Source organism: Triticum dicoccoides, chromosome 2A (assembly GCF_002162155.2).
Source record: "Triticum dicoccoides isolate Atlit2015 ecotype Zavitan chromosome 2A, WEW_v2.0, whole genome shotgun sequence".
Lineage (NCBI taxonomy): Eukaryota > Viridiplantae > Streptophyta > Magnoliopsida > Poales > Poaceae > Triticum > Triticum dicoccoides.
This window is the reverse complement of record NC_041382.1, coordinates 27,629,023-27,642,852: the sequence shown is the minus strand read 5'-3', so window position 1 is coordinate 27,642,852 and position 13,830 is coordinate 27,629,023. Positions and strand designations below refer to the sequence as shown.

Sequence of the window (13,830 nt, the reverse complement as noted above, 5' to 3'; positions counted from 1 at the left end):
GCACATCTGTTTGGTGCTGTCCATCACAAGGAGTTCTGGGGTTCTCTACTGTCTCTGTGCTGTCATTTTTTCGAAACCATGACCTTTTTCAGGTGAACTTTGTTCTGACACATATGTTACTTTAACATTGCTGTCATGGTTGTGCATTTGAAGGCTAATTAATTTATTTTGTTCAGTTGTTTGGGCACCCTGAGTCCTTCATTGTCAGGGGTTGTTTGCAGTCATTTGTAGACAAGGTATGTTGGCCCTTCAGCCCAAACAAAGTTAGCATTGTTATATAGTTGGAATAGATCATTCGAACATGATATTATTAAAAACTTTAGTATTGCTGACCGAAGAATGCAACCATTGCGCACTCCCAGGCAAGAGCGGAACTGGAACGCATGGCTTGTCGAATTAAGACCAGCTGTACAGTCAAATCTGTTTCATGTGATGACGGAGGTACATGTTTTTTTTTATTTCATCTGGATGGCGATTGAACAAATTACAGGCTGTTTGGTTCTTAAGTAGTGCCATTCCGTCTGTAATTTGGTTTTGTACTTTGAGCACCTTTTATGTTCATACTTGCCTACACAAATGATTTTTCATCTTATTATGGCCGCACTTGAGGACACGTTGTTCCATTGCTCGCAGGTGGTTATAGAGTCCAAGAGGAAGATGGTTCAGAAGAAATTTATGACAAGGTCATACTTGGGATTCATGCACCAGCTGCTCTGAAAGTACTAGGTGCTGAAGCTACACATGAGGAATTGAGAATTCTTGTTGCTTTTCAGTATGTCTGCAGGTAATGCATGCCTTTCATTAGTTGATGAATAATAGATCCTAGTGTGATCTGATATATCTATTGACTGATGGAAAAATTTATGTTACAGTGATGCATACCTCCACTGCGATAAAAGTTTGATGCCACACAATTTATCTGGATGGAGCGCCTGGAACTTTCTGGGGGAAACAAGCAGGGATATGTTTGTTACCTACTGGCTAAACCTGATTCAGGTGCATGCTATGATTTTCATATGCATGATAAATTTATAATACATAAATTTAAATGGTGGCATATACATAGATGGGTTACTAATTTTGGTATATTTGCTTTATCTGGCCTTCTAGAACATTGAATCTGCTAAGACTTTCCTTGTGACGATCAATCCACCTCGTGTTCCGGATCATGTACTACTTAAATGGTGTGTGAGACATCCTGTTCCGTCTGTGGCTTCTGTGAAGGCATCTATTGAGCTTGATCAGATCCAGGGGAAGAGAGGAATATGGTTCTGTGGGGCATATCAAGGTAACTTCTTAGTTTATAAATAAGAAGGCATTTGTTCTAAAACTATTGCCATTTAGGGTTGAAATGAGCTAAAGAAAACTAGTTCTTAATTGTCTCGTCTGCCTTGAATAACAGGTCATGGTTCCCACGAATACGGACTCAAGGTATTTTCATGCGTACCTGGTCTTTCTGCACCTTTTGAAATCACCTGTCCGAGGGATGAGAGGGACAGAAGCAGAGGCTTGGATTAGATCTGCACTAGTTAATTTTTCCAATTGCAGTATTGCATAACGCTAATGTATATGCCAAGTTGATGACCTCCTAAGCTCATATAAACTTATTTCAAACATATGTAATGGTACCTCAGTCTACCTTATTGGTAAAGTCATTAATCCAACCTTTCGTTAGCATTAATAATCAGCTTAACGACCAAACTACTCCGCTAGTGGCTGGGTCTACTAATACGTCATGTACATTTTAGTGTCACTTGCATTATTAGCCGGAGTTTTTCATGGAATAGTTATGAAGGTCTGTTTGATTGGGACATGTCTCATCGGTGCAGGCTGGCAAAGCAGCAGCTCAGGGTGTGCTTGGAAAGAAAGCTGACCTTCTGGTGAACACAAAGCAGATGGTCCCATCGTGGACCGAGGCTGGGGCACGTCTTCTGGTAGCAAGATTTCTTAACCGATCGATATCCATCGGTAACTTGATGTCAGTTCTTACGTCAAGCCGTATGCTAGTTATGCCGCATCTAATTATCTTGATTTCTTACCTTTATAGTTATCTTTCAGATTGCTCGAAGACGGAGGCAGCATGCTTAGATTTGGAAATGCTACTGGCAAACACCATGTAAAATTAGTCCTGCGAGTTCATGACCCAATGTTCTATTGGAAGGTCTGTGCGTACACATGCATTTTTGGATCGCTAGCTATTGTATTCCACTCCAGTTGCTAGATACGATCTGCTCATTTGGATTAGTTGTGTTTATGCTGCTGATGGTTGGCATATCTCAGATTGCAACAGAATCTGACCTTGGTTTGGCAGATGCCTACATTGACGGCTGGTGCTCTTTTGATGATAAGAAAGAAGGTCTTCTGAATCTTTTCCTGGTAAAATTATATCATAGTTCAGATTGGGCTATTTCCCCTCTTTTTTTTTTCTCAGATTAAGTCTGTGATTCATTTCTCTACAGATTTTCATTACCAACAGAGGTGCACCCAAGAGCAGTAGCAGCATTGTCAGGAAAAGGTATCAAAACCTTCGGTTCTCTACTATGCTCGATTGATTGAAGTGAAGACCTATAATAAGCAGTAACTAATGAGAGGGGCCTTTTGGAGGCCGAGCACCCTGGAGGCCGTAATCTCTGTCGACCGTTTCAACATCTGGATGTGTGCTGTCAGCCTTTACAGCTCTATTACGATCGATAGTGAAAAGAAATACAACGGTGCCGTCTCTGTCGTGTTCACGATTTGTACGTGGGCCTACGGTTAACCCGCGCCTCGCGCGAACATGATGTTCTTGGTGGGCGGCTTTGAATTTGGCCCACTGCGCGGGCTGGCGAGCGGTCGATTGAGAGTAAATGTATCCTGTGGACCTGCTCGCTGACCCGTAGGTTACGCGTTTTCGGCCCGTCGACAGCTAACTAGAGCTTACGGGAGAAGATGCGCTTTCGCCATGGATGGCATGAAGTTCACTACGAGGAATCGGATGCAGGGTAATGTTCGGTTTAACTCTGAATTTTCGCTTATTTTCGGTCTTGGTGATGTCCCGTAGTTGCCGTGGCAGTGGTTTGGACTGTCGCTTTCCCGTATTTCTTCGTCTAAAATCAGATCTGGCTCCGCGTTATTTGTCTGGGCAGATTCGTTCCTCGTTTGGAAGTTGGGGTTGTCTTGAGAGATGGAGTTGGCGACGCGCGCTCGATGGATGATGGGACCAGCGGAACTGCTGGTGTCCAAGATGGCGTGATTTCCTCTGAGCCAGTGCGCAGGGATGGGTACCCCCTGGAAGACGAATCGGCTGAGCAGACGGAAGAAACATTTGTCACCGAGAGGAATTGCAGCTCGTACAATGGTCGTGGCGAAGGGGTGGGCGATTCATGCGAGCTAGGTGCTGCAAATTTTAGCGGTGATACGGCAGCATAGGATGGAGAGGATGATGGCGTGGTCGTGTTAAAGTCAAAGGGATCTTGTTGTACCAGGAGGTGACTTCCCCTGGTTTTTCATTCTAAATCTGTCACCTGATGTTTGCTATATTTTTTGTGCACATGTCTTTGTGTGAAATTCAGAACAAGCCTGCTCGTGTGTCTTATTCTTTTGATGTTTGTTAAATGTATTGGTAGCGAGCGTCTGGGGATGGCACTTGTAGTGTTTTTGCATTGAGAAAATCATCTTATTTCATAATTAGTTGATATGGCGTGGTTCGCAGGATCGGAATTGGCGAGGCGACAGATGAGAGGGAGCACAGTTCAAGCAAAGTGCCTGCCCTGGAGGCTTCAGTTCCTGCTTCTGTCGACAACAAGACTGGAAATGCTATTAATTCAGCAATTGGCACTAGCTTCGGTTCTGTCGAGGAGGGTACAAATTTTACAATCTCTACTCGTGGGAAGTTGGTTTTGGTGTCCGTTACGCAAAAAGCCGTTTGAATGTACACCGGAAGAAGTGCATGCAGGAGATAGTGTGCGCCTGTGCGTGTGCGGTGAGTCACCCAGACCAACATTTTTTTTATCGTGCTTGTGAGGAATGATCACTCAGGTTAAATCTTAAGTGGAGTGTGGTCTGTGAATGTGTTTTCTGCAGGGTGTAAACCATTGCAGGCTAACAGCAGGTCGACTAGGTGTGGGTGCAAAGCGATGATGCAGCTGCTGAGATCAGATGATGCTGGCTGGTATGTGTGCGAGCACAGGTCAGGTCACATCCATGATCTATCAGTTAACTGTGGAGAGAAATTGCATTGGAAGTCACACCGGCACATAGATAGTTACACAAGCGACCTGGTTAAGCAACTGAGGGAGAACAATATAAGCACTAGCAAAGTTTACAGTGTTGTGGGCAGTTTCTTTGGGACGATAGAGGACGCACCATTCACGAAACGGTCCTAAAAATTAATACGCGGCAAGCTAAACCGGGAACAATGGATCAATGATGCAACCAAAACCATAGAGGCGTTCAATGCGATGAGGGCAGAGGACCCTGAATTTAAATACATTGTCCAGGATGAGATGAGGAGGGGTGGGCAAGTATGATTGAAAAATATGGGCTGCAGAAGAACCCATTCCTCACCCAGCTGTATGAGGCGAGGAGGAAGTGGGCAAAGCTATGTGTGTTTTCCGTGCGAAGATGACAAGCACACGGTGCAGTGAGAGTGCAAACGACCTCCTGAAAGGGTATGTGCCGAATGATGCCCAATGCATTTGTTTGTTAGTCAGCATGAGAATATGCAATTTGATCGCGGTTCCGAAGAGAACTATCAGGAGAAGAGGACTAGACTAGTGAGTTGGACTTCTGTCATCTATTGCATGTTGTGACGGCTTTCGTTTCGCATTAATTACCACTAGTAATCTTATTTCTTATCAAATCCATCTGTTTGCAGGGTGATGTTGTTCTGAAGCAAAATCCATTGAGTACATGCGTCGCTGGTTTACACCAGGAGAATGTTCCAGAAATTTGGTGAGGCACTCTATGAATGTGTGTCATATGACCTCATTGAGATCAAGCCTCGCTTCGAGTACATGGCTAGGCACATCAGAATTCTGTCATGGGAAAAGTGGTGCAAGAATGAGTTTGTGGGTCGTGCCAGCGAATCATCTGATGAGTTCAGATGCGAGTGTGGGATGTTTGAGCACTATGGGATGGTTTGTTTGCAGCCATGTGCTTAAGGTGCGTTTCGTCACATGTTTTTTTTATGCTTTCCATCTTCTGAACTTTTGGTCGTCTGGTATGGCCAGAGCTTGAAACACTCAGAAAATGATATTTGATGCGCATCATGAGCTTCCTGTCAAGCATGTACTGAAATGATGGACCAAAGACGCTAGAGATATACTGCCGCCAGAATATTTGCGTTACCAGAAAGAACAGGGGCCGCATGAGACCGGTATTTCTGTATCGTCCCAGACTGTATGTTTGTTGTATTTGGCCTAGCTGCGGCACGATCAGTGTTGCTTTCTCTGTTAAATCAATATATGGTGCTTTGGTGTTGTGGTTTCAGAAACAATGTTTTGTTTCTTTTTATTTTTTCATGGTGATCCTTGTTGTTGCAAGAGCTGCACCTGCCCCGATTGGGCAATGAGCAAAAGGAGGAAAGTTACCTTTTCTCTGGGTAGAAAAGTCAGAAAACGAGGTGCTGCTCAGTTTGTAGGATGCTGCAAAAATATGCACAGACCCAAACACATGGTATAGAGCTCAGATGTGTCGACGGGCGGGAGGTGTTGCCGCCTATCTCTCGGTCGAGCTGAGGAAGACGACAACGCCATGGCTATGGCGTTGTTGTTCTTGTGTGATTTTGCTGTGTTGCAATGAGTGGAGACGGTACTCTTCTTCGCCGGTATAAATAGATGGCTTCCAAATGTTTTGATTGTGAGCCTCAAAGTTCGGAATCAGATGTATGTCGTGCAAACGGCTAGTGGATCTGAATGGAACATGAGAGCGTACGCCAGCACCCATGTTCTTATACTGCTCGCACTGGCTGGACATGATGGTGAATCGATAGCACGTCTGACCAGCTTGACAGCGCGTCATCGACTACATGGGCTTGACACTGTACGTAAATACAGAATACGGTGTCCGGTAGATGCCTGTGAGCTGAAAATACGTGCAATTAATGCCAGTCTGCAGCTCATCGCTATGATGACAGACGTTTGGGATTACGGCCTCCAGGGTGCTCGGCCTCCAAACAACATTTCCGGTAACTAATCATGTATATAACTATATATTGTTGGCAGGGGTTGGTGGACACCTATGCTTCTTACCGCTGGGCTGGCATCTGCTAAATATTTTCTGCGCCACACCTCAAGGAAGAACTCTGTAACACAAACTCGTCGAAACATCTCACAACACTATGATCTGGTCAGTACATGTGTTTCTTCCTTTTTTTCATTACACTAGTGTAACCAGTTTCTTCGGTCCAATTGGTAGTTACTGCAGATGCTATTGATTTTTTTGAATAGTCAACTCTATATGTCTGTAGTCTGTACCAAACCATTTATGTATATATTTCTGTGATCCACCATGCATTGCCGTAACTCAGTACTAACAATTCATTTCCTGTCGTATATTTGCATTCAGAGTAATGGTTTCTTCTCGCTTTTTCTGGACAAAACGATGACATATTCTTGTGGAATTTTCAAGGTTTGTCAATCTTATGGTTTGGTGCTGCAGTTTAGAAACAAAGTTCAGTAATTTTGTTAATATTAGGACTACAATTAATTTTGTAGAGGGAGGACGAATGCTTAGAAGAATCCCAGATACGTAAACTGAACCTTCTAATTTACAAGGTAATACAATCATACCTCTCGAGATAATTGACAAGGTAATTGCCAGTTAGTTAGAAGTTGTTTCCTGGTCTGATGGTGATTCAGTCTTGTAACTTGCATTTAATAAAAGGCTAAAGTTGAGAGGGATCATCATGTCCTTGAGATCGGCAGCGGCTGGGGCGGCTTAGCAATACAAGTGGTCAAGCAAACTGGCTGCAAATACACTGGAATAACTTTGTCGGAGGAGCAGCTTAAATTTGCTCACGGAAAAGTTAAGGAAGCTGGCTTAGAGGTTAGTCATGTGATACTCCTGCTGTTACACGGTATCCAGTTTGTTACCTGTTGTGGGCTCTAGCTGCATGGAGTCTGAACAGAGGAAGATCAAGAATCCTTTCGATGTAGCATATTAACAAATTTATATTTGAAGTACTATAGTTCACTAAATTCATATCTTTTCAGAAAAGGTATCGATGTTTGAGATTAGTCAAGAAGCATTTTCATGTATTTCAAAAGGTACAGTTCCATGTTTTAATATTGGTCAGTAAAAATAACCATAGGAACATTTTGGGAGGAAATGGCAAAATGAATCTCGATCCAAAACGTGAGATATATAAAAAAGAAAACAAATGCATACATTTAAAGTTTATATTTTACCCTCCTCTTTCCTTTTCCTCGTATAACATGCAAATATCATTGAGAACGGAGCGGTGCTCGGTTAGCTATAGCACTCGCCCGTGAGCTCCCAAAAGCCACGTTTGAGGTGCAGCCTCCGCACCACTTCTACCTAAAGTCCTAAACAGCATGCAGTTAAGGGAGGGAACATCCCCCTTTAACCCGGTTTATTTTTACAAATGTAATTGCACTAATATTTTGATAGAATCAGATTAAATTTACTCCCTTTTGTCTTGAACTTCTATCCAACAGAGCATTGCCTAATCAAGACAACTTTTGTTGTAGTTTTGGGCCTGCTAGATATGTGAGTTGGACATTATACATCAGAACGCTCAAATTTTACCTGACAACTCTACTATTTTTTCCCACTAATTCTCAGGATCATATAACTTTCCTGCTGTGCGACTATCGTCAGATACCAGCTCGCAAATATGACAGAATCATAAGCTGGTAAGAATAGTACAAATATGATCTCGTATATATGTCCATGTATGTGTGGGTGGTAGCAAATTACGTATCCCTCTTCTGTAAATCAGCGAGATGATCGAACATGTTGGCCATGAATACTTGGACGCATTTTTTACCTGCTGCGAGTCTCACTTGGCTCAAGATGGCATTTTTGTCCTACAGGTCCGATGCTAATCTTAATTGTTTAACAGCACTAATGCTAAAAAATTCACTGAAAATATCTGCCTCTATGAGGAGGTTGTTGGGTCTAATTGCCAACATACCTTAACTTTATTCACTCTTGAACTAATTTTCATCTCTATATGTACACTTATGGGTCCATTCAGGCCATCACCATGCCGGACGAACTAGGAATACATTAGAAGCCCAGGCTTCATAAAAGAATACATCTTCCCCGGGGGTTCACTTCCTTCTTTATCCCGGATAACATCTGTGTCTGCCTCTGCTAGACTCTGGTATGTTTAACATCAGTCGGGTCGATGCTTAATTCGATACTAATGGTGGATCAATCTCGACTGACACTGGATGCACATTGAGTGCAGCATAGAGCACCTCGAAAATATTAATGGTGACCAGTATTACCTGAGTCTGAGGAGCTGGAGGGACAACCTAATGGCCAACAAAGAGTAATTACCACTATGCATCCAGTAACCTTGTAAATTCGCCACAAAGTACATATACACATGCATAGTGTTGTCGTGGTATCACTCCTAATTTCTGTCCCTTTGCAGTGAAATTTTGGCACTGGGCTTTGATGACAAGTTCATCCGTGTATGGGAGTACTACTTCATATACTGTGCAGCCGGTTTCAGAACAAGGACACTTGGAGATTACCAGGTCTGTGGACCTATTATATTCTGTATATATATATGTGCTTATAAGTATATGACTTCATACTTTTTACTCTATGTATTCACCGGGATGTCGCACTCCCTATGTGTATCTACTGCATGCAGGTTGTGTTTTCTCGTCCGGGCAACAATAAGCTGGCCCTGGCTTGAGAACTGATCCTTGATCCTCTTCGCACAGCTGCCAGGCTATGTTTATCTAGCGCTTATCTCAATAAGTCAGTTCTTCCAATGTTTGTTAGCCCCATCTGGGCTCCCGACGGCTTAAAAGTGCTTTTATCTGTGTTGTTTTAATGGTTCAATGTTTGGTTTGTACGGGCTGCAGTGTATTCTTATGCAGTGGCCCATTTCGTGTGTGCAAGTAATAAACTTGCAGATGATGCATAAACATGTGCTCAAGTATCTTTTTTTGCCAAAATTTCAGTTATTTCCAAAACTAGTCGTCAACCCGTGTGGCCGCACGGGCTAGATATTTCACATAACACATAAATGTAAATTACTGAAAACATATTTATTTGTCAAAAACTACTCTGTATTATAACTAACCATTTTATTGAAAATAACAAACCATTTATGTAGACTATTATTAGGTTGGGACTAAATTATATTTCTTTAGTAAGCCTGTGATTCAATATTTGAAGGGTATCGACTGATTAGCTCTAGCTTAAAGTAGACTCCATGAAAACATGAAAGCCTGCACCATATCAACACCATCATTTTATTGAAAAATTTGTGTGATGTTTATAAAGCGTAAACAATCCCTTTGCTCTAACACCAGTACGATATGCCCAGCATCCAATTCTCATTGTATTAAAGAAACATTTTCTCTGGATTCAGAAACTACAACTAAACTGCATTAAATTCGGCATCTCCACTTCACCACCTGCTCCTTCCCTGCAAGCTCTTGTGATATGAAAGCCACGAAACGAAAAGCAGTGGTCTGAACTCTCTTGCCCAGGACAAATCACGAACCAGATTGGTCTAACTGAACGGCGTCAGGACATTAATCCAAGGAAAAATCAATATTTCCTTTCAGTTTCAGGTACATAGTTTGTCCGTCCATGGTTGTTCCTGATGTTGTATGGCAAGGGAAAGAGAGGCCTGGTGAGGGCAAACCTGAGGTTGTGCGCTCGAGGAACCTCAGGAGAGAACCATGGCGGCTGAATCCGTTCGCCTACGAAAAAGTCAGATCGCCTTAAGCAGCATAGAGGAAACGGAGGATGCCTAATCCGGATTGAAAGAATCATAGGAGTTAGTACTGCTGCGTATATTAGATGAGATTTACATGGACCATGGCACTGCTGCTATGACCAAAATTGCAGCTTCTCAAACCCTAGGTTGGAGGTGACACTCTCGGTGGAGCAGCATCGTGGAAAGCATCCAGGGACAGGACCGTTGATGACGATGGCGTTAGTGGCATGACTAAAACTGCATCTTCTCGATTTTGAGGCTGGAGACGCTCCCGGCGGAGCAGCGATGTGGAAGATCGGGGGATGGGAGGACGGGGAACGTGTAGATTGAGACCCAATTCGGGGGAAGCAATGCACAATAGGAGATGCGCTGGGTAGGTCTCGAGGTAAAACACACGGATATGAGATTTGTTCTGGGACTCCAGGAGGAAGAAGCAGACGGAGATGTATTTTTAAGTACACTTGGATGTGGAGATAGGCTGGAAACGTTTTTCTCCTTAAACTATATCTAACGGCTCTTAGTTATTAATTCCTAGGATTAACGTGGAAGCTCGGATGGTGCTTTCAATTAGTAAATACTAGTCGTCAACCCGTGCAGATGTACGGGCTAGCATTATACATAACCTTAGTAAAAGTTCATGGAAAACATTTATTGTACTTGCCTTTTTTGGGAACATGCAATATGAATAAAAAATCAATTTTACTCAAAATTATGCGATATATAGCATGTATAAGTAATATTCTTTTAATCCTTGAAAATCATGTGACAAAATTCATGTAGAAAACTTTCAAGAATTATCGTGTTCACTTCTGCTATATTGTGTTGTGAGATGGCTATTTTATAATCAGCTGTGAAAACTTAACAACAACAGTATGAAAGGAGTATGTCGAAAAATACTAAAAAACACAAAATGTTATTCGGTAAATGGGATCATGACAATCCACAATTCCAAAGGTAGGCTAATCCCTTTGGTCTTACTAATAGTTGAGATGGTTATTGACTTGATGTTGAATCAAACATGTACAGAGAAATATAATTGTAGAAATTTGATAAAATAAAAAACTTGTAGATTTGTATGATATATTTGATTATCAAAGTGACCCAAAATCTAATTATTTGAAATAGAAATATATTTCAGCCAAGATGCTAAATCTATACTACTTGTATTAAAAAACAACCACAATGGAAATGCGTGTTCATGGAGTAATGTGCAAACAGTCCTTTACTTTTTGGAAACAAAAATATAATTAAGAAATAAGCATGTAAGTGTGAATATTCTACCATAGAATTTCTTTTAGAAGTACAAATCATGCAGAGGAGAACAACTACATTTACGCGAAATCAAAATCTCCAATGCTAGCCTTGCCTTCAACACTCTCAAAATTACATACAACGAAGCAAGCTGGTCAAATTCAGTTAATAATAGATACTGTATTTAAAAGACTATATTATATAATTGTATTATCGGATCAACTAATTATAAGAAATGAATAATTCTTGAAGCAGAATAGATCAACCTCATATTCGAAGATTTTACATGTAGTATTCTTCCCCCTTTACCCAAATAGAGATGACATGAAAACCTGCAATTCCTCCCTAAAAAAATCTATAATTAGAATGCCCTCAAATTGTTCGGTAATAAAAAAAGATTAAGCACCGGATTATTGGGTTGATGCTTCTGTTCAAACTTATAGTATCCGAAACCTAACACATGGACATGTGACATAGTTTGCCAAATTTGATTTCTATCTGTTCAAAAAAATAATGTAGATAAGGTACAAAGTCAAGAAACACTTCATTGAGGTTATATTAGGTACGATATAAAAAATGTGTTTGCTTTCTGCTCTTTGTACGACAGAGAAATTAAGCACTGCAAAAGAAACCAAATATGTTCTAATATCTAATGATGGAATACTACTTAAAAAGCATCTAAAAGAAATCTTGACACTACAAATAGATTACAACAGAACCACATCATTCCTGTAAGTGTATCTAATTCGTTTAGTATCATATTATAGGTATATATCTCATACACACAGTTAGCAAATTAGACATGACAATGGAGACGACATAAAGTGTTACCTAACTATGATTAGGCCAGCTTATCTGGCAAGGATTCTTGCCTTGGTCGAGTCGGTCAAGTTAATAGGTAGAAATATGATCTATGTATACATGTACGATGGCTCCTCTGTAATCAACTGTACCTGATCTATAGAAAGAAATCAACACGCACACGCGTGACCTCGTATTTTCTCGTCGTATTGTGTTACGCGCTGAGTTTTGTGGCTTCGGCCGGTGCTACTCCGATCAGCACCAAGGCTGTGCAAGCTAGCTCAGGTGTGCTCCAGAATCAATCCACCTCCATCTCTCTGTGCTTCCTTATACGTACTTATCTTCCGGCATTATTGATCAAGCCTGGTTTGTGCATCTGCATTTCTAGCAAGAAAGTAGTCTATAGGCAGAGTACATACGGTTCAGCCAGCGGAAAGTACTCGTCGAGGAGCGATGTGCGACGTTGCCGTCGTGTGATCAGGGCCTGAGCCAACATAAAGCAATAAACCTTGAGAAATAAAAACCGTACCTTGAATTTTGTTGGCTACTTGCAGCTCGAGAATGCCTCAGGCCAAGGCCGGCGTCTTTTCCCACCGGGCACCCCTGGCCAACGCCGGCGCGCAGCCCGCCATCTATTCGTCCCGCACGTCTGCACTGGCGTGTTTTGCTGCTAGGGAAGAGTATCGGCCAAATTGATCGAGGAAATCAATTAGCCCAGGTTGTACTACGTGCATGTTTTTCCAAACTGTTGTAAAGCTACCTAGTCTAGAAAGGAATCGATCTAGTGGCCTCCGCCTTACAGCCTCCGGCACCGATGTCATGTAGCCGCGCTAGGTCAGTTTGGGAGAGGCGAGCATGCAGTCCCGCATGGGAGGCTGTATAGTCGCAGCTCGCAACCGAGGATGGATAGGGACCGTAGAGTGTTCATGCAGAAAGATTGAGTTGTTTTTTTTAGCTGTGAGAGGAAGAGACGATGGCGTTAGCTGTATATTAGGGGAGGTGGTTTCTGTTTCATAACCGTGAAAGGATTCTGAGGCTTATCTCTTTTCGCTTCTTTTGTTAAGCGTATATCTCTCTCCTTGGTTTCTAATCCTACAGCCGTGAAAGGTAAGGACTCTACATCTACAACCATGATGAGTCTTCTGGGCAATCTTTTCAGCCGAATTGAGTAAACTTTCAGCCCACGATTATATGGTTTAATCTATACCGTAATAACTCGGTCCCACCAGATTAACGGCTCGTAAATTCTAATTAACGTGAGAATTTCTAGAAAGTCTAGAATTAGTATAGGTATATATATATATATATATATATATATATATATATATATATATATATATATATATAAAATATAATCTACACCGTAATAACTCGGTCCCACCAGATTAACGGCTCGTAAATTCTAATTAACGTGAGAATTTCTAGGAAGTCTAGAATTAGTATAGGTATATAGAGGTATAGATAGATAGATACCTCGCCGGACTTTGCAACAGCTCGCTCCTCCATTTGGTCACCGGTGCCATCATCACGGTCTCCTTCTTTCACCGGCATTCGGTCAACGGAGCCATCATGATCATGTTCTTCCTTCTCCATTGTTCGATCACCAGAGCCTGCTTCACCCTCTCCTTAAAGACCAACAGTGTCGTTGAGATACGACAAGATATCACCTCCGCCGAGGATTATGTCCCCCCAAAACTGTTCTATTTCCAAGTCTCAGTGCTCCATAGTTTCTGCAAATATTACAACATGACAATTAATATACAAACATGACAGATGGATATATTAGTGGCAAACATAGACCTAGCTAGGTAATCACAACAAGGAATATTAATTAGTGGCCTCGACGCTTCTATGGTTTGGGGTGG

At 41.9% G+C, this 13,830-nt stretch overlaps 1 protein-coding gene and 1 pseudogene across 1 annotated transcript; both read left to right on the top strand.

Annotated features, from left to right (window-relative positions):
* The window catches only part of LOC119352939, a 13,416-nt pseudogene extending 4,268 nt beyond the window's left edge, over nt 1-9,148 (top strand).
* Nucleotides 2,558-3,559, top strand: LOC119352938. The gene is made up of 2 exons (XM_037619527.1): nt 2,558-2,981; nt 3,126-3,559. Exons 1-2 carry the CDS (start codon nt 2,929-2,931, stop codon nt 3,406-3,408), a joined length of 336 nt encoding a protein of 111 aa, XP_037475424.1. The 5' UTR covers nt 2,558-2,928; the 3' UTR covers nt 3,409-3,559.
* Nucleotides 9,149-13,830: the final 4,682 nt, after the last annotated feature.